At 38.2% G+C, this 26,694-nt stretch overlaps 1 protein-coding gene and 1 pseudogene across 1 annotated transcript in view; both read left to right on the plus strand.

Annotated features, from left to right (window-relative positions):
• Window positions 1-1,251: 1,251 nt before the first annotated feature.
• The window catches only part of Efcab11 (EF-hand calcium binding domain 11), a 165,159-nt gene continuing 139,716 nt past the window's right edge, over window positions 1,252-26,694 (plus strand). The window contains exons 1-5 of the mRNA XM_026394240.2: window positions 1,252-1,401; window positions 1,914-2,009; window positions 5,845-5,890; window positions 25,458-25,559; window positions 26,596-26,686. Coding sequence (XP_026250025.2) covers window positions 1,327-1,401; window positions 1,914-2,009; window positions 5,845-5,890; window positions 25,458-25,559; window positions 26,596-26,686 — 410 coding nt within the window. The 5' untranslated portion in view covers window positions 1,252-1,326. The remainder of the gene's footprint in view (window positions 1,402-1,913; window positions 2,010-5,844; window positions 5,891-25,457; window positions 25,560-26,595; window positions 26,687-26,694) is intronic.
• LOC113186696 (large ribosomal subunit protein eL6 pseudogene) lies at window positions 10,235-11,048 on the plus strand (annotated as a pseudogene).

The raw sequence follows: 26,694 nt of genomic DNA on the forward strand, positions 1-26,694 counted from the left end.
CTCGGCCCCGCCCCGCGCGACGTCTGCGCCTGCGCGCAGTTCAAACGCACTTCGCCGCGGCCCGCGCCTCACCGCCCAGCCGCTTCCCCTTCCGGGAATCTTGCCCTTGGGTCCTAAAGACCCCCATATCCGAAGGGACTGACAGGTTTATTCCTCAAAGGGGGCAGATGGGAGACCTGACCTCCTCTCCCTCCCAGCTCACCTACTGGTGTCTTAAAAGAGAGAGAAACAGAAAGGTGGTCAACCCCTTTATAGGGGTTCACATAGCTTCAGGTTCCCAGGGGTCAGCGGTGTGTTTTGAAAGGCGGAGAGAGAGAGAGAACAAAAAGATGAGCTGAGATTAAAAGCAGCTGCCAAATGGAAAACCCGTGTCCCGGGAAGAGCGGGCTCGGCTGGGGCTCAGTCTTTAAAAGCCTGCTGTAAAATAGAAAGTTAAACAAGTCCACATCAGACTCAGAACCTCGAATGCCTGCTTCTTTCAAACAGGCATGCGAACGTTCTTTTAAATTTATTGATTTGACAAAATAGAGGGATCAGAGATGAACCCATCTGGGAAACGGAACTCTCCCGACGTTCGTCTTTTATAAGGATGTTTGCTATGTAATTTGGACTTGAGGCTGTTTATGCTATTTACTCCTTGGGTCTCCCTCAAACCAGGCATCACTTTCAGAGGGTTGAATGGAATAAGTCTGTGTAAATGTGCTAACGGCTTCTTTCGTTTATTGAAGATCTCCTTTGTTCCAGACACAGTGCTAGGTGCCGGAGTTATTAAAAAAAAAAAAAAAAAAAAAAAAAAAAAAGGACAAAACCAACTTACTAACTACCCTGCGTGCTCAACCCAATGACTTGCTGACTTAAACGTGAATCCTGGATTTGGCTCGACTTCTAGGCTTTGTTCATCCTCTTTGTGTCTTCTATGAAATCTAGCAAAGCCAGGGACCAACATAATCAAAAGGAATTTATCGCAAGGTTGGCAACGAATGAAAGAAATCATGAACTTGAGCATGTAGTTTGTAAAGCATCTAGGTGCGCTGGGTCTCGCGTCGCTTGCAGAGAGTTAAGGGAACTAAGCAGGGGCGGAGCTAAGCGCTGGGGGGCGGGCCTGGGAGCCTCCCCGCCCCTGGCTGGTCCAAGGAAACACAGCCTGTGGCCTATAGCATTGCGATATCAACGCCAGTGGCTCGGAGACCGTCCAATGGGAGGAGACGTTGGAGCTGCACGGCTAGTTCCAGAGCCGCGGTGGGCGTGGCCGAGGGAGGCTGAGAGCGGGGTTCTGGCGGGAGAGGTTCTGGACTAGGTGGTCCGGAACTGGTTGTAGCTGTGGCTATGTTTTTCTCCGAGGCTGGGGCCCGGCGGCGGACGTGGGAAGCCAGCCCCGCGGAACACAAGAAGTTTGTGGAAGTAGGTGTCCGGAACGTGACTCTTAAGTTTTGGACTTCGTCTTGGCTCCGGGCATTTCAGTCTCTGTGCTGGCGTCTGGCTCAGCCGGGTTGTTCAGACGAGACCTGGACGACCCTTAGAACAGTCGTGATTAATGAAAAGCCCAGAGCTGCCTGCTCCTGGTTCTGCCTGCTTCCAAGTTCTTTCTCCACCCCGGTACCCAGCTACGTAGTTTCGAATTTGCATTTCTCCCAGTTCAAAGCCAGCCCCCAGCCCCGTTGCCTCGCTTTCCTAATTTCTAGGACGGAATTGTGGGTAGAATTTATCCTGAAGGTGAAAACTAATTTGCGTCAGCCCAGCGGTTAAGACCTTGGCACTTCTGGCAGATTTCTTGAGATTTAAAGTTGGGATAATACCACTCTATTTCTAAGCTCTACTGGGCTAAGTTTTAGATTTTAGAGGTTCAAATTTGATAATAATGAAAATAAGGGAACAGTTTGTTTTACTAACTGAAACCATTTAATATTCTTTAGGTATTTAAAGCATGCGATGAAGATAACAAAGGCTACCTAAGCAGAGAGGACTTTAAGGTTGCTTTTGTAATGCTGTTTGGGTACAAGCCCTCCAAGGTAGAGTTTCTTTGTGTATTTGGGGGATGCGGGAGATGCAATATGAATGGATCCTAAGAAAATTGCCAAGGGGTTTTCTTGGGATCTTACAAAGTGCATGGGTGACTTATAAGCTGTTTCAGAGGTGTCACCAGTGCTGAATTTTCCTCTTTCCTCTTAAGGACCCAATTCAAGAATGAATTAGAGATGTCTCATTGGAGCCCACGAAACATATATCTCCACCAAGCTGCTAATAGTTACATTAAATATGAGATGCTAGCGAGATGTCAACAGGGAAGACTGGGAGAAGGATGTTGGTAACAGAAGGAATTCACCTAGGAGGTTATCTGTTGTGTCTATTCACATTAAATTAAAACTTTTTTTGCTTTGTTTAAATTATAAAAGTTATACATTCACATAGTAAAAAGAAAATCTCTTTCAACTAGAGGGTCTCAGCTTCTCAGGGTTTACCATTACTAACCAGGTTCTTACGTATTGTTTCAATTTTTTTTTCAAAAATTTCAAAATGACGAACTATATGCATAGTCTTCCATTGAAAACATGGTACATACTATGCCTATTTTATTTTAATGTTTTTCTCACTTAACAATACATCAACCTGAAAGCACACACCACTGCCTCATTTTAAAAATTAGTTGTATAGCCGGGTGCAGTGGCACACACCTGTCATCCCAGCGGCTAGGGAGGCTGAGGCAGAAGGATTTCAAGTTCAAAGCCATCCTCAGCAAAAGCGAGGTGCTAAACAACTCAGTGAGACCCTGTCTCTAAATAAAATACAAAATAGAGCTGGAGATGTGGCTCAGTGGTTGAGTTCCCTGAGTTCAATCTCTGATACCAAAATAATAATGATAATAATAATAATAATAATAATGTAATGATCTCTCTTTGGTCATTTTTTAATTTGTTTTCATTATTTTTCATTCCTACAAACATTGCTGCATTGAGCATCCATTTATATCTACATAAACACACAAACACATAGATTTATGTCCTTGTGAATGTGTAATTCCTAGCAGTAGAGCTGCTAGGTTCTGCAATATGTACATTTGCAATTTTGTTTGATATTGCTCTTCAAAAAAGATTGCACCAATTCACCAATGAGAATTGAGCTGAGTCTCAATGAACCTTCTACTTCAGAATAGGTTTCCTGTTCACACAGTCTTTGTGCTGTTCTGCTTGCCTGTTACCTGCATTCTAGAGATGAATGCTTTCTTGTTAAGCATCGGGGTCAAGATGCTGTCCAGATTCAAGAAATAAAACTGCAAAAGGACCTCTTAGAGCTCTGCCTGGAATGCCCTTTCTTATTCTCTTGTTAGACCAAACAGCTCAGCAGTCAGTTCTGCGTGCATGGTCTCTACTCTGTCAGATTGCAAGCCTAGTGCAGCCAGGGACCTGTGAAGTCCCACTTCTGCACCCTTCAGAGTGTTGAAATGCTTCACAACACAGTAAATGTGTCCTGTTGACCCAGACAGGTTGCATGAGCAACCCAGAGTGCTTATTCAGAGATGCTTAGTTCCTGTAAGGCCAGTTACTGAGCTCATCAGGGCTGGCTCTCTGAAATTGCAGCTCTCCTGTTAACCTGCAGTCATTTCAGCTGGAATTCAAAGCAGATCAGCTGAAAAGACTCAGCCTTTAAGGCATTATATTCAACTGGAAAGCTATCTTGTCTCATTTACCTTTATCACCCTCAAGAATATTTACTTCTTTCATTTCAACTTTAGAATTCATAAGGAATGTGATGACAGGTATAGTGATTTGGTAATAGACTGTATATATACTCCATGAAATTGAACAGATTTTTTACTTCTGAATTGAGGTTTTGGATTTTATTTTTTAGGCAAGTGAAATATTTAGCTGACTAGAGGAAACCAAACAGTAAAGTACTAACATAGCAAATCACCTATATATTTACCAGACATTTGTACAATGAACTTTTATTAAATAGGTGGCATTACATGAAATTTAATAATTTTAAATTTTATACTAGATTGAGAATTGGGATTTAATTTTTGGATATTACTTTGAACATATGAAATATTTACTGACTTTGGTTCAGGAAATTAAATGAGATAACATGTAAAATTCATATAATAGAAAGTATATTTTTGTGTGTGGTGCTGAGGATTGGACACAAGTGAACCCTACCACTGAGTTACACCCCTAGCCTTCTGTTTACTTTGAAACAAGGTCTCACTAAATTGCCCAGGTTGGCCTGGAAATGGATGTCCTTTACCTCAGCTTCCCCAATAGCTGAGCTTATAGGCATGTGCTACCCCTCCCAGTAAAATGGTATATTTTGAAAAAAGTTATTTAAAAAAAACCATAACATACAATAATATTTAAAAAAAACACTTATATAATAAATAATGAATATACTCTGCCATTGTTCACAGAATGAAATTAAGTGTACCTGTTTAACAAAAGGAACATTTGCTAGTGGCTAGGAAGGTAAAGATGAGTTAAACACAGTCCCTACCTTGAAGTGGTTTACAGTGGAGTGTAGACAGGCAGATAAAACTCTGATAGGTTTCAAGATAGAGAAGAGATTTAAGAACAGGAAGAGAAGGTGACAAAGAAGGTGGGCCTAACTAGAGGTAGTTATAGTAGGAGCCAGGGTGTCGTTTTGACGAGAGGAGCTAGGCTACTGTGATGAGAAGGGTGTAGGAGTACTTTGGGAATGTTGGGATGAATTGTGCCCTGGTGTTTGACTGGACATGGTGGTGCTAAAACAGTGGTGCGATCATCAAGACCAGAGGGACTGTGATGCCACCAAGTAAGAAAATTCAGATGGAGCAGGTCCGCGGGGAGCTGGTGCATTATAGGGCATGCCGAGTTTCAGGTGCATTCACTCAGCAGATGCTGTGCTGACTGTGGAAGTTATGATGGTGAAAATATCTCAGATTTTGCTACCTCTCTTAGATGTAGGAACTGAAATTGGGTGGAGAAGTGAAGGCTAGAGATAGATTTTGGACTCCTTTGTGTATAACAAGTAGCTCAAAACACAGGGTGAATGGAATTACCAAGGATGATTTTGCAGAAATCTTGTTTGAGGAGCAGTGGTCTGAGGAGAGAACACTGGGGATGTCAACAGTTAAGGGTAGGCAGGAGATTCCATGAAGAATATGGAGTGGGAGCCATTTGGGAGGGCCAAGTGAAGCCAGGAAAATGCAGGGACTCTAAGACTGGAGAATTCCAGACTGAAGGAGAGGAAAGTCTGTCAGATGCTCTCAGGGTTCTAGTCCCCAAAAGTTTATAAAGCCCTTGTAACAATGTGGGGAAATGCTTCATTTTAATATCTGGTGAAATCAGGTTCTCAAACTTTATATAGTGTGTTCTCAAATGTTTTAAATCACAGAGGGATTAAGAAAAAAAAAATCTAGGCTAGTCCAAAATGCTAAAAGTAGTTTTCATTGAAGAATTAAAAATTTTTTTTCTTCTTCATAATTAAAAAATTATTATTTTCTATATCAACCAGGGATTACTATTATAATCAGGAAAAATAAAAATAAGGCCATGGAGCCCATTGTAACAATTTCTTGCTTTTGTCTTAAGCAGAAAGGTTGCCTTACAGCTTACGATCTATATGGTACAGCCAAATTGACTTTATGTGCTTTACACATATTGGTCAATGTTATAAAGTTTTGAGGTCCGTTAAAATCTGTAGCTTATTGATGTTGACAGCAAAGTAAAATAACGATTATAGCTGCTGAGCGACTTGTTTGCTGGGTTCAATAAACATGATTTCTTATAAAATAAATCCCTTACCCCAAGATTAAGAACTTGCACTGTAAAACACTTGATAACTTACATGTTATTATTCTCTCCTTTCTTCTAGATAGAAGCAGATTCTGTGATGTCTTCAAAAAATTCCAGTACTTCTGGTAATATAAATGTTAATTTTAGTTTTAGTACCTTTATTTAGTGACTCACAAAACTAAAATTAAAGACAAGAAAAAAAATAGGTACTATGTGTTGTGTTAAGCACATCTTTATTTCTATCACTCAAAAGAAAGTTTTGGGGTTTTAGATTTGATTAATTAGTTTAAAACTAAGATGTGTTTACAGTAGGAAAAATTAAGCCATTGAAAAGCATAAAGACAAAAATGTCACTCATCATATTTTTTGAGCAACTGGGTGAATGGAGTTGACTCTGAATGGGAAGACTGGGGGAGAATGTTTGGAGTGGGGGAGACTAGAAGTCCAATTTTGTGTTAAGTTTGAGAAATTTCAGTCCATTATGTCAAAATAAATTGGGTCTGTATGAATATGGAACTCAGAGGAAAACTGTGGACTAAATAAATTTGGTAGTCATCAGCATGTAGATGGTTTTTAAATTATGGAATGGATGAGACCACCCTAGAGAGAGAGAGAGAGAGAGGGAGGGAGGACTGAGAACCTTAGGAACTGTAACTAATAGTACTCAGAGGATGAGGAAGAGACTAGGTGACTTAGGAATGGCAGTAGGTGGAAAGAAAATCAGCAGTATTTGATCAAAACCCAGGGAAGTGGCTGTTCTAGTGGAGAGACTATGGTCACCATTACCAAATGCTCCTGAAAGGTCAAGTAGCTTAAGAACTGAAGGGTATCTGTTGGAGGTGGTCACCTGGAAGTGTTGGTTATGTCAGCAAGAGGAATTTCAACATATGGTGATGGCTGGAGGCCAGGCTAGAGTGGGTTGAGGATAAATGGAGAATGATAAAAAGTGACAACAAATAGATAAGTTTTTCAGTAAGTCTGGAATGGCTGTAGATATTTTGTTTTTTTAAAAAAATATTTTTAATTGTAGATGGACATAATACCTTTATTTTATTAATTTATTTTTACGTGATGCTGAGGATCAAACCCAGTGCCTCACATGCTAGGCAAGCGTTCTACCACTGAGCCACAACCCCAGCCCTTATTTGCTTTTTTGTTTGTTTGGTTTTTTAAAATGTAAGAACAGATTTTAAAGCTTAACAGAATGATTTAGTGAAGAAGAACAAGAGAGATAAGAGAGAGAGAAATCCTTTATGTGAAGGGGATAGGATCCAGAATGTTCTGGAATGGCTTTTCAGTAATGACCTGCATGTGGAAATAAAGCTTACACAGAGTTGCAAAATAAAAGCAATAGAGTATAGCTATGCACTCTACCCAGATTCACTTACTGTTAGTGTTTTCCCCACCTTCATCCTCATCCACAGCCCATAGTGTGCATAATCCTGCATACTTATCTACTTCATAAGTTTATATCAATGCTTCATTTTAATCTAATTTACCATCTATATCCCATTGTTGTCAGTTTTTCTAGTTATATTATTCCCCCTTTACTCCAGGAATTAGTTTTTGGTTTTATATCTTTTTAGCCTTCTTTAATTTTAAATGTCTCTGCAGTCATTTTGTTTTCCCTTTTTGCTTTTCTTGTAACATAGATATTTTTTTAGAACACAGTATGCCCCTTACCTTTTTGTTTTTATTTTTAAAGAACATTCCTCATTTTTTTTCAGTTGATATACTTTGTGATTAGACTGGGATCTTGCCTTCCTGGCCAGAATACTGTTTAGATGAATTGCTTTTCTTCTGGGTACTCATCTGAAGGCATATAGTATCCATTTGTGTCTCAAAGATGACATTCATTTCATCACCAGTTAAGATGTTGTTTAATTTCTCCATTGTGTCATTTATTTTTTATTGTCTTCCATTGCAACTAATTGGTAGTCTGTGAAGAGACACTTTTAAGTCAATGCAAATATTCTTCTTCTTGTCAGAATCTCTCCCTAGATTTGATATCCATTTATTATTACTGTCCAATCTAGTTTTGCCATAACAGTTGGAAAATAATGATTTTTCTACTCCCAAAGCCTCCTTCTATCAGCCCTTGACATTCTACTATCAAGAAACTTCTTTCTTTATCTGTCTCTCTGTTATCAATGTGGACTAATGGATTTCTATGTTTTTAATAATTTATAACTCATTACTGTATTAATTATTTTAGTGCTCAGTTCTCACAGATTTGACCAGTGAGTGCCCCTTAAGCTAACTCCTGTGTGTGTTTGACTGGTTTGGCATTTTCTTTCTTTTTAAAAGTCTTTATAATAAATGTTAGATTTATAGAAGAGTTATAGAGGTTGTACAGAGAGAGTGCCTGTCTACCTTTAATTCAGTCAGAAGAAGGATTGAGAGATGGAAAACATTAAAAAAGGTCCTAATCAAACTTTAAGAGATGAAAACTAGTGAACTTGAAAACAATAGAAACTAACATGAAACACAAAGAGGAAAGAAAAGACTTAAAAAATAAATAGCAGTGAGCAGAATGACTTCAGGGAGCCAAATTGCACAAATGTAAGTGCAATTGGAACTCCCAGTGGAAAGGAGAGAGAGAGGTAGGGGCAGAAAAACATAGTTAAGTAAAAGGAAGGTGTTTCTAAAGTAAGTAAAGCTATAAACTTCAGATTAAGTGAAACCCAAGCACAAGAAACTTGGGGGGAAAAAAACTATTCCCAGTCACATAATAATGAAATAACTTACAACCAATGATAATGTTTAAAAAAAAAAAACCCTATGGGTGAGGGAGACACTTTATATAAAGAGGAACAAAGATAAAGTTAACAGCAGACTTTTTATAGGAAATTATTCAAGTCAGGAGACAATAGAGATTAAAAAAATAAAAGAACCTAGAATTCTATGCCAAACAAAATATCTTTCAAAAATGAAAGTAAAAATCAAGACTTTTAGGGCTTGGTGCAATTCAGTGTCCCAGCACTGCTTTAAAAAATAATTAAGACTTTAAGTTTTACATGCTGAATTTGTCAAGAGGCGATTTACTTTAAAAGAGGTATTAAAGGAAATCATGTAGGCAGAAGAAAGCAGTACCAGATGGAATTCTGGATCTACCCCAAGGAATGAAGAGCACCAGATATAGTAACTACTTGGTTAAATACAAAGTACTTTTTACTATTTAAATATCTTCAGAAGATAATTGGCCAATTAAAGCACAAATAATCATGAATTATGGAGTTTATAATGTTTAAATTAATGATGATAATATCACAAATACCAGTGGACAAATAAATAATGTTGAAAAGTGGGTACAACACAATAATACTGGGTAACTTTAACATGCCTCTGTCACCACTGGATAAATCCTCCAAACAAAAACTAAATAAAGAAGCTATGGAAGTAAAAAATACAATTGATGGGGCTGGGGTTGTGGCTTAGCAATAGAGCATTCGCCTAGCAAGAGTGAGGCACTGGGTTTGATCCTCAGCACCACATATAAATAAATAAATAAAGGTATTATGTCCAATTACAACTAAAAAATTTTTTTAAAAATACAATTGATAATTTAGACTTAACACATATAGAATATTTCATCCATCAATGACTAAATACACTTGCTTCTCAGCAGCATACAGATCCTTCTCTAATATAGATATGTAAGCTATCACATGTTCGAATACAATTGTAATATTACCTTAATGTAATTTTAGCATTGGTATGGTTATTTTGATAGCTCCCTTTCCATTGATATTAATTTTTGTGTTCTTTTTTCTTGATTAGACTTGTTTATTTTTATCAAATTTTAATTGAATTATTTTTTTATTTCATATATTTCTACTCCTACTCTTATTTTTTCCTGCCCACACAATTTGAAAATAATTTGTTATTCTAGCTTTTTTCTGATACAAGTACTTTAAGTTATAAATGTGCATCTGAGTACTGTTTCATCCCAGAGATCCTGATATTTTAAGTTTTTGTTATCACTTAGTTCAAAGCACTTTTTATTTATTTTCTTCCTTGACCTCTAAAATATTTATAAATGTGCCATTTAATTTTGAAATAGTTTATGTGGGGGTGGGGTTCTATATATCTTAAGGTGATTGATTTCTAATGTAATAAATCATGCAGGAAACAGTTTGTATGATTTCAAATTAAAAGAAAATGGAAATCCTTTTTACATTGATTGTATTGGTTACAAACAAGTCAAAACTGATCAAACTGCATACTTCAAATATGTGAATTTCATTTTACTTCAATTTTACCTCAATAAAGCTATGGGAGGAAAAAGAGAAAATGGAATACAGATGTTTATTGTCTACCTGAGTGGTGTTGATATCACTTGAGAATAGTTACATTTTGAAGATGTGGCTCCTAATAAAGTAGCCACTAAGAGAATACAGCAGAGTTTTAAGACAGAAAAGGGAATAAAATATTTTATTCAAGAGAAGGGCTCTTTCCCATCTTGTAAGATGGTATGTGAAAAGGTTGAGAAACCAGACACTAAGGAGAAGAAATATGGAGCCCAGAAGGCTGATGCTGTTGGCAAGGTTAAAAAGGGAGAACCTACAGACGAGAAACCCAAGAAAGGGAAGCTCCTCTGCAGCCGAAACCCAGTCCTGGGAGGAATTGGCAGATACTCCAGGTCTGCTGTGTATTCCTGAAAGCCCACGTACGAGAGGAAGTACTCAGCTGCTAAGTCCAAGGCTGAAAAGGAGAAGGTTCTTGCTACCAGTCAGTGGTGACGAGAACCGTGGTTCCAGGGTGGTTAAGCTTCCCAAAATGGCACATCTGACTGAAGATGTGCCACGAAAGCTCTTGAGCCACCACAGGAAACCCCCAGTCAGCATGTGGGAAACTGGGAGCCAGCACCACTCCTGGACCATCTTGATCATCCTCACTGGGCGCCGCAGAGGCCAGAGTGGTTTTCCTGAAGCACCTGAGTAGTGGCTTGCTATTTGTGATGGGACTTCTTTCCCTCAATCAAGTTCCTCTGCGGAGAACACACCAGAAATTTGTTATTGCCGCCTCTTCAAAGATTGATATCAGCAACGTGAAAATCCCAAACACCTCACTGATGCTTACTTCAAGAAGAAGTGTGGATGCCCAGACATCAGGAAGGTGCAATCTTCAACACACACAAGCAAAAGACAAGATTATAGAGCAGCGCAGAAAGTTGTGGACTCACAAATTTTACCGCAAATCAAAGCCATTCCTCAGCTCCATGGCCACATGTGATCCATTGTGGGTTTATCCTTAAAAACTTCTTACCAAGAACCTAATTAAATAACTGAAATATTAGAAAAAAAGAAGATAGGGACTAAGAATAGATGGAAATAGACAAATAAAGACAAATAGCAATGTAATAGAATAATACCTAACCATATATACTATTTTTATTACATGGAAATGGTCTCAACAGCTGAATTAAAAGGCAGATACTGTCAGGTTGGACCAAAAAAGTAGGACCTGACCCTGTGTTGCCTGCAAGAAGCCTGCTTTAAATATAAAGGCACATAAAGGTCAAAAATAAAAGGGTGAAAAAATATATGTCGTACTAACTCTAATCAAAGGAAAGCTCAAGTAGGTATGTTAATATCAGATGAAGTTGACTTCAGGAAAGGGAATAGTACCAGGGACAGGGAGAGTCATTTCATAATGATAAAGTGTCAGTTCATCAAGAGGATTAAACAGTTCTAAACCTTTATATCTCTAATAATGAAAATTCAGAATTTATGAAACAAAAACTGAGAAGAAAAATTGGGCAAATCCATAACAATGGTAGGAGATAGCAACATTTCTATCAATAATAAAGCAGTTAATAAAGCAGTTAGACATAAAATCATTAAGTCCATAGAAGACTTGAACAAGACTGACAAGTTTCCCTTTCAACATCAGAGAACACATTCTCTTTTTAAAAATTTTTTTTAGTTGTACATGGACACAATTCCTTTATTTATTTATTTTTATGTGGTGCTGAGGATCGAACCCAGTGCCTCACACATGCTAGGCAAGTACTCTACCAATGATCTATGTACAGCTCCAGCCCCGAGAACACATTCTCTTTAAGTCCACACAGTCATAATATTGATCATAAGCTGATCCATTAAATATAAATGTGGATATTTGGTGAATAGCATATTTCTAAATAACTCATACGTCAAAAAAAGTCAAAAGACAAAAATTAGAAAGTTCTTTGACTTAAAATGAAAAGTCAACATTTTTCAAATGTTATGGGATGCCTTAAAAATAGGACTTGGAAAGTCATAACATTAATAATTTCTGAGACACAGGTTATCTGTATCCAGAATGAGAGATGATATTGTGAATTCCACAGTTATTTAAAGGAAATGGCATTATGAACAACTGTATGTCAACAATTTGACAACTTAGATGAAATGACCAGATTTCTTGAAAGATTAAAAATGACTAGAGATCACTCAAGGAGAAATAGGTAAACTGAATAGTTCTATCTCTATAAAAAGAAATTTAATTTGTAGTTAAAACCCTTCCCACAAAGAAGACTCTAGGACCAAGCGACTTTACTGGGGAATTCTACCAAATACAAAAGGAAAAATAATACTGACAGTGCTTCAAAATCTTTGATTCACATTTTCTGTTGTCTCTCTTCTAAACATTTATTAAGTCTGGGCTATTTCTCTGGGTATTTGTTACAATTATTATCTCTGCTTCTGCATATTGTGAAATTTTATATTTAAAATATTAAATGTAAAAAGCAGAGATGTTGTTTTCTGCACATAATACTTTTTTTGTTTTTGTATATAATGGGTACTACAAGTTATAGTTTCTTTCACTTAGACTTGTGTTGTTAACAATTGGGAATCTTATTTTGGCAAATTTTATGTAAATATTAGTTGCATAGATTATATTTGCTGATGGAAGGATCATTGAAAACTTAATGTCAGCCTTGTTTCTTTACTAAATGGCCATTTCACTTACTATGTCAAAGTCACTTTCTATTGCATGAAACATGGTGGCATGATATATTTTTTTAAAATATTTTTTTGTAGTTGGACACTGTACTTTTATTTAATTTATTTATTTTTATGGTGCTGAGGATCAAACCCAGTGTCTCGCACATGCTAGGCAAGCACTCTGCCACTGAACCACAACCCTAGCACCAGCAAGATATTTTTAATCTGGTTAAATATTACTTCATGTCCAATACATCAGATGGTAAGATATCTTACTGATATTTAAATTGGAAATTCATTATGTTTGTATACAAGTTTAGAGATCCTATATGATTTTTTATAATATTATTATTAGAAGAACATGTTTTGGACATAATCCCTAATTTCTCCAAACTTTTAATTTACTGAAAATTTTGATACCTTCAAATATTCAAAATACTGTTTCTTTGATGTTCAGTTAGTTTTAACATCTTTGTGAATTATTTTCTACATTTTTTCCATGATGTTTGTGTGTGAGTATTTCCAGTCTACAAGGAGTTCTGACTTCTGCAGAAGAATTTCCCACATTCTTCATGTTGATAGGGTTTTGATTTTTAGGAGCCCTTCCCCTGCTTGTTATATGGTATTTCTCTGTTGGTGACTTCTCTGATTTGTTGCTGAAGGCACCCACCTTATCATTATTCTCAGAGATTTTCTTTCTTATTTATGATTTTCTTTCTTTCTTATTTCTTTCTGATTTTGAATTAAGGATTTCATTCAACACTGAAGATCTTTTTTCCTTAACTCTGGAAGAGTTAATATGAAGGTTAACTCTCCTTTCCTTAGTTCTCTGCTGTGCAGAAAGGAGTGAGTCCTGGAAGAAAGAGTCCCTCCATTATTTACCCGTGTGAGTCTCTGATGTAAAGGTTGATTCCCTTCAGAACTTTCCCCCCATTCAATCTATTCACAGATCTCCTCATCACATATATATTCTTATGTTTAGTAAGACATGACTTCGTGAACACGTTTCCCCACACATATTGTGTTCACCCAGTTTTGTTCTGGGATGATCTCTGAAGGGTCAAATTTGGCAGAAGTTTTCTCATCTTTGTTGTTTTCCAAAAGCTTCTCCTATGCGTGAGTGTTCTGATGTAAGGCTAATTCTTGGTGACTGAGTGTTCCAGGTATGCCGCTGATATTTCTTTCTTTTTTTTTTTTTTTTTTTACAAAATTCCCCTGCATTTCTCTTTTCTTATATTGGAGAAAGGTTTGACTAGTAGCTGAAGACAGCTGACGTTCATGAAATTCACAAAGTCTCCTCTCCTTTATGAGTTCTCAGCTTTTATTTTGCTGTCCTGCAGAACTATTTCTGACATTCACTGCACTCATCCAGCTTCCCTTTGATGAGTTCCCAGTCAAGACACCTCTCTACGTTTGGTATGTTCATGTGATTTCTCCCATGCCCGGGTTCTCTTACGTATAACGAGTACTGCGTTATTATGGAACATTTTCTCAGATTCATCATGGCCAAAGGATTGCTTCATCTGGCTTTTTTTTTTTTTTTTTTTTTTTTTTTTTTTGGCACCAGCAATAATCTTCCTGTGGCTGAGGGCTTTCTGACTTTGAAGACATGCTCAGGGACCTGCTCCTGCCCACATTTTCTTGCATTTAGTATCAAAGAACAACTCTCACATCCATTTCTCAATTAGATCATTATGATGCTTCCTTTCTCAGCATCTTTTGCTAATAATTAATTTTAAAATAGATTTCAAAAGGTTACAAAGTAAATTAGTCATCTGAGAAATTCAGGGGCACCATCAGAAGAAGGATTAGTTTGGAGGAATGAGATCAAATGTTTATGCTTAGTGCCTTGTTCTAGAAACACTGTGAAAGGACCTGCCTTATGTATAACCTTCCAGACTTTTCCATTTCAATCTTGATTAACTTTCTTAAAGCATCACTTCCAGGTTAAAGGAACAGCTTTATGACCAGGGCATTAACTTTCCAACTAGCTTTAATTCACGTTGACTTAATGGGGAGCCCAAGACCATAAACATTCAAGCAAACAGTTAAATAGCCATCCAGCAGTGAATCGTCACTGACCTCTGCTGCTAACGTGAATTTTTTTCTATTAGAACCCTTCAATCCTGAACCAATTTCAGACATGGACTCCATCTCTTCCCTATGAGTGACATGAGTTACATTTACATCATGTTTCTCTCAAAGAAGAGGATTCGTGCACAGGTTATGTTTCTTCAAACATTTTCTTTCTCCTTAATGTTTTGATTTTGGAGAAAAAGTGAAATGTTGGTCTTGGCCTCCTGGAAGCTAATCATTTTGGTAATCAACTTTCCAAGGTTCTTCTGGTATCTGTGACTTGGGAATTCTGCTCTCCACAGCTGATCTTACCTCAAGACAAGGTCAGGCCAGGTGTCTGGGCAGGGCTGCATGGTGCATGGGTGGGTTGACCTTGACTGAGCTGCTCTTAGGCCAGGGCAGTGTCCTGAAGATGCACATACTTTACTCTGGGTTTAGGACAGTACCTCAGTACCCAGGTCCTGCTTCTCAGGTGCTTGTTCTCTCAGAAGTCCATCATTTCTATACAGGTTTCTTCTGAAAATTAAGAGTTAAAAATTACGTCAGAGCTATTAGAAATATGAGTAGAATGTGTGTAAGAAAAGTACATGCTGAGAGATTCTTAGGTAGCCAGCAGTAGCCGAAGAAGTGCTACTCATTTTTTAATTTGAGAAAAAGTGAAATGTTGGTCTTGGCCTCCAAGTGAGTGTCAGCAAAAACTGTTTAGGGTAGCCAGGAACAAGGAAATATATTAATGGAATAAAAAAGTAATCCATCCACTTATTTAAGGAAGCAACAGATCGATGTTGAGAGTGTTTTCAGTATACAGTATTGCTACTTCTTTTAGAGAGTTTTATTACAATCCTTGTTCATAACTTCTATTAAGTATAGAGAAAGAAGGGGCAGGGATGTAGCTCAGTTGGTAGAGTACTTGCCTAATATTTGCAAGGCCCTGGGTTCAATCCCCAGCACCACATACACACAAAAAAAGTTCAACTAGAAGAGACCAAGAAAACAGTACATGCTGAGAAATTCTTAGGGTAGCCAACAGTAGCCGAAGAAGTGCTACTCATTTTTTAATTATCTGTAGCCCAACAACCAAGTGAGTGTCAGCAAAAACTGTTTAGGGTAACCAGGAACAAGGACTTATATTAATGGAATAAAAAAAAAATCCATCCAAAAGGGGACAGATGTGTCCCCTGTTGAAAGTGAGGAAATGGGGCTCCAGAGAGGAATAATAAAAGCAAATAGAAGAATGATAAAAGAATATATGCATGGCAGACTCTTTGTTTACAAAATTCTTTCAACTGTCATAAAAACATGTGTTGTTATAGATATGGATTGTAGCTATCATTTCCTACCCATGTGCAGATCTGCGATGAGCATTGCAGTGGAGATTATATTTAATACACTCTATACTTTGATGATTATCCACATTTGATAAGTTTTTTTAAATCCTGGAGCATAAAAAGGTTGAATAATTTGCCTAGAGTGGCACAGCCAGTTAGTAAACAGCCAACCAGAGCCATTTGACCTCCAGCTTTACCTTCCTGACCTATTGATAGGCCCTTCCCCTGATTTTTAATAGTGTCATGGGTCATATTTGTAACTGTAACAGAATTGAGGCCAGCGTTCATTCCCCTAAGGAACTTAATTAATTAGCTGGTGAGTTGAAGTCAGGAGTGGGGACATTACACAAATGGACAGTCACCAGTTTCTATATAGTTGCTGGCAGCTGAGTTCAGATTTGGTTCTAAGCTACCTAGTATCCAGAACACGCAGGGAAACGCAAGCAAGTACAGTAGTCAGAGTTCATACAATTAGCTCTTTTTTTCTGGAGAGATGTAGTTTTGCCTGGCCTGTGACAGTTCTTCATGACGTCTTATGGGGAGAGAATGATGAATCGATAGCAATTTCCCAAATGGTTCAATAAGTGTAATAGTTTTGTAGGGCTTCCATGTAGATCTGTGTTTAAGACCAAAACCCATCAGAACAGTTCTGTGAAGGGCAAAGACCAGGTGCTACAAGTATGCAGATCTGGCTCTGTTATGGATAAATGGTAGGCATTTCATATGGATAAGAACAGCTAAGATTTATGCATCTCTTTCTCTATGCTAAATGCTGCAAGAAAGAACTGAGTGAGCATTGTCCCCCTGAATTGTCACACAGCTGTCTGAGTTATTATTTCAGATCGATCTAAAATATGCCCTAGGAAAAATACCTCAGAATTTTGCTTTCACTAGATGATCAGATTGAGCAAAATTCTTTCCTGTTTCCTTGTATTATTGCCTTTTTAAAATAATCACATATTTTACTTTCATACTTAGGAAAGCAAAAGATTTCCAGGAACTTAATTTTAGCCTTCAACTTTGAATGATGGAAAAATCAAAGAGATTGATTCATCATAATGGTAATTATGGACTGTTTAACTCAGTCATGCTACCCAGTGTAAGTTCAATTGAAAAATAATTTGTGAATGAATAAGTTAATGGTCATCGTCTTGTATGCTTTTATTTATTACTGTCTTGTCTGACTTGTTAGTTGACGATTAAACATGTTATTTTCCTAAATTTAAAATTCCATTTGCTGATATTTTAGAGTCTTTTTTAAAACACCTGTAGTTGAATATGTTTTGGGTTTTTTGGCTTCTACTTTCAGAGGAAAGGCCAAGGTATAGCAAGGGTGAAGGTTTTCAGATTTCAGTTAGCATCTTAGTTCTTCTCTATAATCAGGAAACTCATACAAATTAAGGTTATTATATTCTGAAACTGTAATCATAGGGCCAATTTGTGGTTTCACCCAGAGAAAATCACACATAAATTTATTTATTTAGTTCTTCATTTAGAGAATGGCTAGTGCATTTCATCGCAAAGAGAGGAATTAGGAAACACAGACACTGACTTATGGACCATTTAAAAACATGGCTTGATAGAGAAGGTGAAAAAGTATTTTCAGTTCTTTAATGGGCAGATTTATTTGAATACTGTAGGCAAGAAAACTGGTAAGACTTTGGAGGAGGGCGATGCTCCTTCCTAGAGAGATGTGGGCCTAGGGCTGGACACTGGGGATAGGCAAGATTTGGAAAAGTGGCAAAGCCAAGAAGAGAACATGGTAAAAGAAAGAGAGACACCAGCCCCATTCCTCCTTCTGCTAGCTCCTGTGGCCTCTCTGCCCTGCAGGGGGAACTCAGCAGGGATTCAGATGCCTCACCCACTCCACTGCCATAAGAGCACTGGAGGTGGTAGAGACTGTCCTGAGTCATTATCACTCACAGTCCCCTACTGGCCATGGATCAGGCAGGTGAGTGCTCTGTCCTAAGGGCCCTTTCTGCACTTAGACCCTCTCTTAGACCCTCTTTCTCTCTTAGACCCTCTTACCCAACCATGCTCTGGTGTCTGGCGTCTCTTCCTTCCACATCTCTCTCGCCTCCTATAGCACCCACCCTTTGTCTCCTCTTAGAGTTGCATACCTAAATCTGCGGCTGTGATGCTATTTGGGGGGGGGGGGTGTTTCAGGGATTGAATTCAGGAGCCCTTGACCACTGAGCCCCATCCCCAGCCCTATTTGGTATTTTATTTAGAGACAGGGTCTCACTGAGTTGCTTAGTGCCTCGCTGTTGCTGAATCTGGCTTTGAACTCACCATCCTCCTGCTTCATCCTCCTGAGTCGTTGGGATTACGGGTGTGCACCAGTGCATCTGGCTGTGATGCTGTTAATAAAGCATCTGCCCCAAAGTATAGCTCCCTCCTTGGAATATCGTTACCTCCTGCAACATCAGGGAGAAGAGCAGATAACTATAAATTATGTTCAGCCGAATCCGCTGACCTGATGGGACCGAGAATTGGGAAGGGGTTTAGGGCAAGTTTGCCAAGAAGAAAGGATGAGGTTTCAAATTCTAGAGCGAGGTATCAGGGCTTTGCACTATTAACACCTAGAAACCTTGAAGTATTATGAGCAGGAGATGTATATAATAAAAAGGGTAATGATTCCTGTCCATGTTTGATAGAAATAAGGTTTTATTGGTTCTGATATCTCTATTCAGCCGTCACCTGTTTTTACTCATTTTCCTCTCAATGATAGAGTAAAACTTGATTTTTTCCATTAAGGTAGATTCTTTCCTTTTATTCCCCTACTTGTCTGCAGGCAACTAGAAGAAAATATTAGTCTTCTGAATTTACTTATCCATCTTACTGTGACAACTCATCATTGTCAATGTCACTTTCACTCTCTGTCCTTACAGTCTTTCTGTGTAAACACATTACAGCCCTTTCCCCCCATCATAGCCTCCAAAAGACATAATCTGTATTTTATTTCTCAAATTAGAGAAGGCTAGCATTGTACATTTTAAAAGGCCACTTTGTTCTTTTACCCCCCCCCCACTTTTTTTTAGACATTTTCAGTCCTTGGGAAAATTAATATATGGCCCAGTGAACACAAATCCCCCTTTGCTGTTAAATATGGGACAAGGCTTACAATCCAGATAACCTGGCATTTTTGTTGTTTTCTCCTTCACTCTCCTGGGTTTATTACAGCTCACTGTGCTGGCCAAACTCTAGACTACTTCATTTTCAAGAGGATTTCTTGTTGTGCACTGAAACTTAGAACTGTGAACCACAAAAAAAAAATATATATATATATATAATGGAATTTTCAAGGAAAAATAATATATAGTATGATTGGACTTTATGAATATATTTGCTCCTGTGGTGAAAGATGATTACCCTCCCAGGAAATGGCTTAAAACAAACAAAAAAAAAAAAGTAGAAAAAAGTAACAGTTCCAGGTTCTCTATATGGCATATCTATATCACATATATTAAGTAGTATGGAAAGTAAAACTTTAAATTGCATGTATGTTTTCATTATAGAACATGAAAAGAGTCATTTTGCTAAGGATAATTTATAAAATAGAAGATGTTTTCTAGTTGTATGGGAAATGTGCAGGCTTGTGGAGTCAGGTCCTCTTAGGGTTTGGATCTTAGCCATTCCCCGAAGGCCCATGTGCTACAGACTTGGAGCCCAGCCTGTGGTGCTTTGGGCAAGTAGAGGAACCTTTAGGAGGTGTGGTCTTGTGGGAGGAAGTTGGGCCATTGTAGGTGTGCTTTTAAAGGGGACGTTGGGATTCTGTCTTGTCTGTCTGTTTTGCTTCCCTGCAAAACAGATAGAGTTTCCTCTACCACATGCTGCCACCATCATGTATCCTGCTGCCACAGGCCAAAAGCCACAGGGCCATGTAACCAGGAACTGAAACTGTAAGCCAAAATACAACCTTTTTCTCTTTTGTTTATGTTAGGTATTTTTCACAGTGACAGAAAGCTGGCTGATACATTCTTAGCAGTCTTTAAGCTGTGGTCCTCAGTCCTGGGTCCTGTTGGGATACTCCTGGGGAAACAGTTGAACAGAGAAGTGCAGTGAGCCCACCTCTCTTCAAATGGAGTAGCCTTGCCTTCACATCCTCTACACATCGGACTGTCCTGGTTTATAAAGAAGGACTTTCCTAAGAGGCATTAAAACAAACAAACAAACAACAACAACAAAAAAAACAACAACAGTCTGCAAACCACTGATAGAGTCCAAATACACAGGCAATTTCACAACACCTTCCATAGACATTAATAAATGCAGGTAAACACCTAGATCTATGTGTTTTCTGATGATGTTGTGATCCTAATGTGTTACTATTGTAAAATGTGTTTTAGTTAACTTATTAGAGGAATAGTGTACATAGAAGATGCAAGATTGTCTTTGAAATTAGAATTTCCTGAACATATTCTTTCACTCCGGGGGGGACACAGATAATGCATTTCTCATTGGGTATGAAATCTGATGTCAGTAGAATTATTGAAAGTCTTTGTGAAATGGTAATTTCAGGTTTGACTATTTTGACAGCAGGTGGAGCTAGTTGTAGCAATTCTATTTCTAGGCCATTTAAAAAGCAGCAAGATACATAAAACTTACATTAATGTGTTTGCATTACAAAGCTGTAGGAATAGTAAATTATTAAGTATTAGCTTTGGAAAGCAATCGTATTATTACAACAGCAGAGCCAAGCTGAATAAAAACTTCTCCATCTTTTTAGAAAAGGGGCTTGCATTTGGATGTGTTTTGCCTTGGAAGATGACATGAGGGCATGTGGAGAGGGGTGTGTTTACACAGTGTAATATGTAATCGATGCCTTTGACCCCTAGATATTGACTTGAAAAAAGAAGTTATATGGTTCTGTGAGAAAATAGCATGAAAGAACGATTATACACACAGTTATTTGTGTTTCTCTTTTTAAGTGGTAATAAACAGAATTTAAATCCACATACATTTTCTCCTAGTAAAAACCAAAGAACATTTGATTTTTATTCTATGAGATTGTGGAATAAAGACTTGAATGCCTTATAGCTCCAATACTGATGTGTCATTTGAACATGTAATTTAAAAGATAGCACCACTCATATGGTTCTGTTTTTCATGTGAATCACACATTGAACCATGGAATCGAGCTCCCCCCATCCTTTCTGTAAGTCAGATGCAATAATGAATAAAGGACAGATATTATGCATGCATTGCCTTTATCTCTGAATTTTGTTTGTTTTTTTCACTAGGTCACTATGTATTAAAATAGAAGTTTTTCCAGTTAGAATGGCAATCATCAAGAATGCAAATAGCAGTAAATGATGGCAAGGATGCAGGGAAAAGGAACTCTCACACACTGCTGGTGGGAATGTAAATGAGTACAGCCATTATGGAAATCGGTATGGAGGTTCCTTAAAAAGCTAAAAATAGAACAGCCATATGATTCAGCTATACCACTCTTTGGTACTCATCCAAAAGAATTAAAGTCAGCTTACTTGAGAGACACCTGCATACGCATGTTTATGGCAACACAATTCACAATAGCCAAGTTATGGGATCAGCCTAAATGCCCATCAACAGATGAGTGGATAAAGAAAATATGGTGTGTATATACACAATGGAGTTTACTCAGCCATAAAGAATGAAGTTATGTCCTTTGCAGGAAAACTCTAATGGATCTGGAGATCGTAATTTTCAGTAAAATAAGTCAGAAAAGTGTCATTTGTTTTCTGTCATGTGACAGCAAGAGGGGAGAAAAGTACACCAGGCAGGTTGAAGGGAGCACATTAGGGCAGAGGAAGATTAGGGGAGGGAGGAAAGGGGGGGAATGTGTTAGTGAAATTTATCAAAGGATGTTTTTATGTACTTATGAATATGCCACAATGAAACCTGCCATTCTGTATAATTAATATGCACCAATAAAGACAGGAGTTCTAAAATGACTGCCAATTTTGCTGACTATGTGAATAAAAAGTGACCTACTTTGAGGCACTAGTTTACTGAGTTATAAGATGACTTAAAACAGGCATTTTAGCTTTTTGCCCCAAACTAGAAATCATCTAGAAAACATCTTCATGGTCGATCATACTCATTCATTCTTATTCGTCATATTACTTTTTCAGCAAATGCGTGATGAATGCCTGTGTATGAAGTCTAGACCCCATGCTAAACTTGGGGCTGAAATTGTGAGTAATGCGTACTGTATTCCCAGGAAGCAGACCTGTCTCCAAAGAATTACCATAGATTCTAATTAATTTGACAATTGTGTGTGAACACTGGACTGTCAGTCACAGCAAAGGGACCCAGTCAAGAGGAACCAGAGAAGACTTCTAAGAGGAGGCAGCGCTTGAATTTCATGTAGAAGGAGATGTAAAAATTCACTAGGAGAAATAAAGGAGAAGGGACTTTCCAGATAGTGTGTTTACATGTGCAAAGTTACTGGGTGCTAAAAGCCTCTTTGGAGAGGTATAAAGGGTAAGATTGTGATGTATCTCATTGAACACGCCATCATCAGTGGATAAAGTTTCCATGAGTTTCAACAACTCTAGATGCTATTTAAATAATTAGTTTTTGGAATTTATGAAACTAAAGTTATAGATATGAACTTAAGGGAACATGCATGACCTGACTTCAGTTTTAACCTCAGCTGGCATTCTGAGGTATGTTCTCTGGTCACAGGAGTGATTAGATGGAATGGAGCAGCATCAATCTCTAAGCAACTACTGGGGGAAAAATGTTGCATATGCTGATTCAATGCAGTACTGTCAGCCCTCTGCATCCGCAGGTGCCAAGCTTCACTCATCCACAGATGGAAAAGATTTTTTAAAAATTGCATGTATATCAAACGTGTGCAGACTTTTTTCCTGCCATTATTCCCTAAACAACATAGTAACAACTATTTATACAGTTTCCATTGTATTAGGTATTACAAGTAATCTAGAGATGACTTAAAGTATATGGGAGGATGTGCAGAGGATATATGCAAATACTGTGCCATTTTATATAAAGGACTTGAGCATCTTTGGATTGTGGTATCCTTGAGGGGTTCTGGAACCAGTCCCCGACAGATACCAAGGGATGATTATACGTAGGAATACCTGCCAGACGCTCCTCTAGGTACCGGGACATGTGCCTTGTTGCCTAGAGGAAAGCCAGCTGCCGCCTTCACGTTTTCCTCCTCTTTGGCTCCAAAGCACTGAGCACTTCACACATCCTAACACAGTTCCTCATCTCACCCCAAAGCCTATCTTCCCTCGTCTTTTTATCTCTTTAAATGACTTCTCAAACTACCTAGCAGTCAGTCCAGAAGCTGCGGGTTATTCTTGACATCTTCTTTCTCACCTGCCACATTCGATTCATTATCAAGTTGTGTCATTTCTATTCTAGAACATTGTGGACACCTCCTCCTTGTGCCCACCAGCACCCCAACAACCACATCTCTTGCCAGTAGTCTCCTAACTGGTCTCCCTTTTTATATTTTTGCTTCTTCTCCAATCCTTTTTCCCAAGACAATACCCTGAAAGATCTTTTGGAAATATAAATGAGATCATATCACTTCTTAATTTAAATCTTTGACTGACTTTCTACTGCATCCTAAATAAAATCCAAATTATCTGCTGCTGCCCACAGGGCCTGTGGGAGTCCCTGCCCTGCCTCTCTCACCCACCTTGTCTTGCATTACTCTCTCTTGCTCACCATGGTCCAGGCAGGTGGCATCTTCTCATTTCCCCACCTGGCCAGCCCACCACCTTTGCACATGTTGTTTCCGCTGCTTGAATTGCTCTTTTTCTCCTCCTTTAGCTAGCTGGTGTCATTTCATGATCTTAGCTTAAGTGTTTCTTCCTCTTGAGAGTTTTTTCCTCGACCAGAGTCTGTGCTACAAGAGGATTCCAGGGACTCTCTTGACAGCCTCCTGTTTCTCCCTGGTTGCTGCAATCTGCAATTATGTGTTTGCAGTTGAACCTGAATAATGGTGGTCTCCCCACTAAATTACCCTTGAAACTGGGGCCATGTATATTTTCTTCTCCCCTCTACTTCCAGAGCTTAATACAGTGCCTGGCACACAGTGGATCTTAAAAAGTTGTCAAAGAGGGCCGGGGGCTGGGGTTGTGGCTCAGCGGTAGAATGCTCGCCTTGCACATGCTAGACCCTGGGTTCGATCCTCAGCACCACATACAAAAATAAACAAGTGAAATAAAGGTGTTGTGTCCAACTACAACTAAAAAATAAAATATTAAAAAAAAATAGGGCTGGGGTGTAGGTCAGTGGTAAAGTATTTGCCTAGCATGTGTGAGGCACTGGGTTCGATTCTTAGCACTGCATATAAATAAATAAAGGTGCATTGACAACTAAAAAAAATTTTTAAAGTTGTAAAACAATCGGAATAATTTAAAAACATAAAGCTTGATTGATTTTTTTAAGTTTATAAATCTTTACAAATAAGAAAAGCATGAGAAATTAAGAATTATTTCAACATGTTTTGAGCTATAGGAACTGTCTTAGGAATGACATATGGCACAATATTAGTTACCCCACCCAAAGAAAAAGGTTACTTGTGGTTATAGTATGATTTAGGGCTATTTTTAAAACAGAGTGATAACTTTTTTAATGGAAATCCTGCATTATAAAAATGAACTGCTCTTTTTATATATTTAGAACGCAGTTCACTGAAATGTTTAAATTCTTGGCTCTGCTTCTTAAACCTACTACAAAGATCACATTAGAATTCATTTTAATAGACATTGTAAGCACAGTATCCAATCTCATATCATCATGCTGGGCTCTTTTATTATGAGAGTCGCAGGAAGCTGAGCCCCAGGCTGCTGAACACATTGTGGGGTGTATCCATGGCTGGGGATGGTGCCAGCTCTATTGTTTATGTAATATTCTCTCCACCTTTATCTGTGGTGTGCAATTGGTATTGACTTTTGAGAAACTACTTCTCTGACCTGATCTCCCAGTTGGAAAAAAAACCTGCCGAAATGACATCTGGCTAGGAAAAAAGGGATCAAAGAAGCATAAGGAAAGAAAAATTATGAGACATCGTTTAATGAGTAGTTTCTTGCCTGTCCTTTAGATCTTTTAGAGAAAAGAGTGTTAAACTTTTTCAAGGTCACCATTCCTTTGTCCCTTGCAATGGCGCGGTGGACCCCAAGGGTATCTATCATTTTCACTATTGATTGCTAGGGCTGGATTTACTTAGCATGTAGCAAAATGTCTCTTTGACTTTGTTTAGGAGTAAATACCATTCTCCAAAATTAAGGTAAAGTTTGATTGTGATATTTATTACTGTTCACATCTGTTTTATTTTTTCTAAAGAGGAAGACAGTCATCTTTGGCAAATTGTCTTCCCCAACTTTTAGGTGTATCGCTTGAGGAGTTTTTAAATATCATAAGGAAAAAGAAGGAAGTTCAACTATATCACAATGAGATAAGACACATCTTCACAGCTTTTGACATGCACTGTAAGTGTCTTCAGAGTGTTTGAAGTGTTTTGATAGAAAGTTTGTGCTAAGAAATTGTGAATGAGAATATATACTCAGTAAACCAAACATACAGTATACTTGTAAGATTATTTTACTGTAGTCTTTAGCTATTACCTTAGGTGTTGGTGTGAATTTTTTTTCCCACCGCAATCTTAAGTTCTTGGCACATTCTAAGGATGAAATAATGTTTGTGGTTATGTAATTGTGCTTGGATACTATAATGTGTACTCACAGATTGTACCTATATTGTGCAGTTGGCAGCAAAGGGTTGGCTGTGTAGGAATATAGGTCACAGCCAGCTGGGGAGTATGGGAGACCCTGCAGCTGTCTCCTTCAGCTCCTGCTTTGACTCACACAATTGGAAGAGTTGTCTTCCCACACTGGGCTTGGCTGAGAAGGGTGGCCACAGACCCCCCAGCCCCACAGATCTCACCCAGGAGGAGAGGACTTATGGATTCGAGTGTCTCCCCTGCTATTATGAGTTTCCCCTCAAAACTAAAATAAAATAAAATTTGAAGACTGAACAGTTTTGATAATTCACAATGACTCAAAGCCCAATTCCATTATTGTAGTCATGTCTGCATCTGGTCCTTTCCCCTGGACTTAGAGAATCAGCAAAATGGCAGGGCTGGAAGTGATTCGAGATCACTGGGACTGTGCTGAAGGGGAGAGTATTGCTAGATTTGCAAATTCTTCCATTGAGACAACCTTAGATTATCTTTTTTTAAGAAAAAAAAATTTATTTTTTTGGCTGGGCACAATATCTTTATTTATTTTTTTTATGTGGTGCTGAGGATCGAACCCATGGCCTCACACATGCTAGGCGAGCGCTCTACCACTGAGCCACAACCCCAGCTCAACCTTAGATTATCTTATCTGTAAATTCAAATGTTAATGTACTGCTTTTCTCCCAATAACATATTAAAATAAAGTTTCACATAAATATTAAGTATGAAATAATAGTTCACAGGGTTTATAAAAGTAATTGAACATGATATATTTTGTTTTCAAATAGATCGTGGATTTTTAACTTTGGAAGATTTCCAAAGAGCCTTCAGGCTTGTGGCTCCCAAATTACCTGAAAGGACTGTTCTCGAGGTATTCAGGTAAAGCA

This window comes from Urocitellus parryii, chromosome 6 (genome assembly GCF_045843805.1).
Source record: "Urocitellus parryii isolate mUroPar1 chromosome 6, mUroPar1.hap1, whole genome shotgun sequence".
NCBI lineage: Eukaryota > Metazoa > Chordata > Mammalia > Rodentia > Sciuridae > Urocitellus > Urocitellus parryii.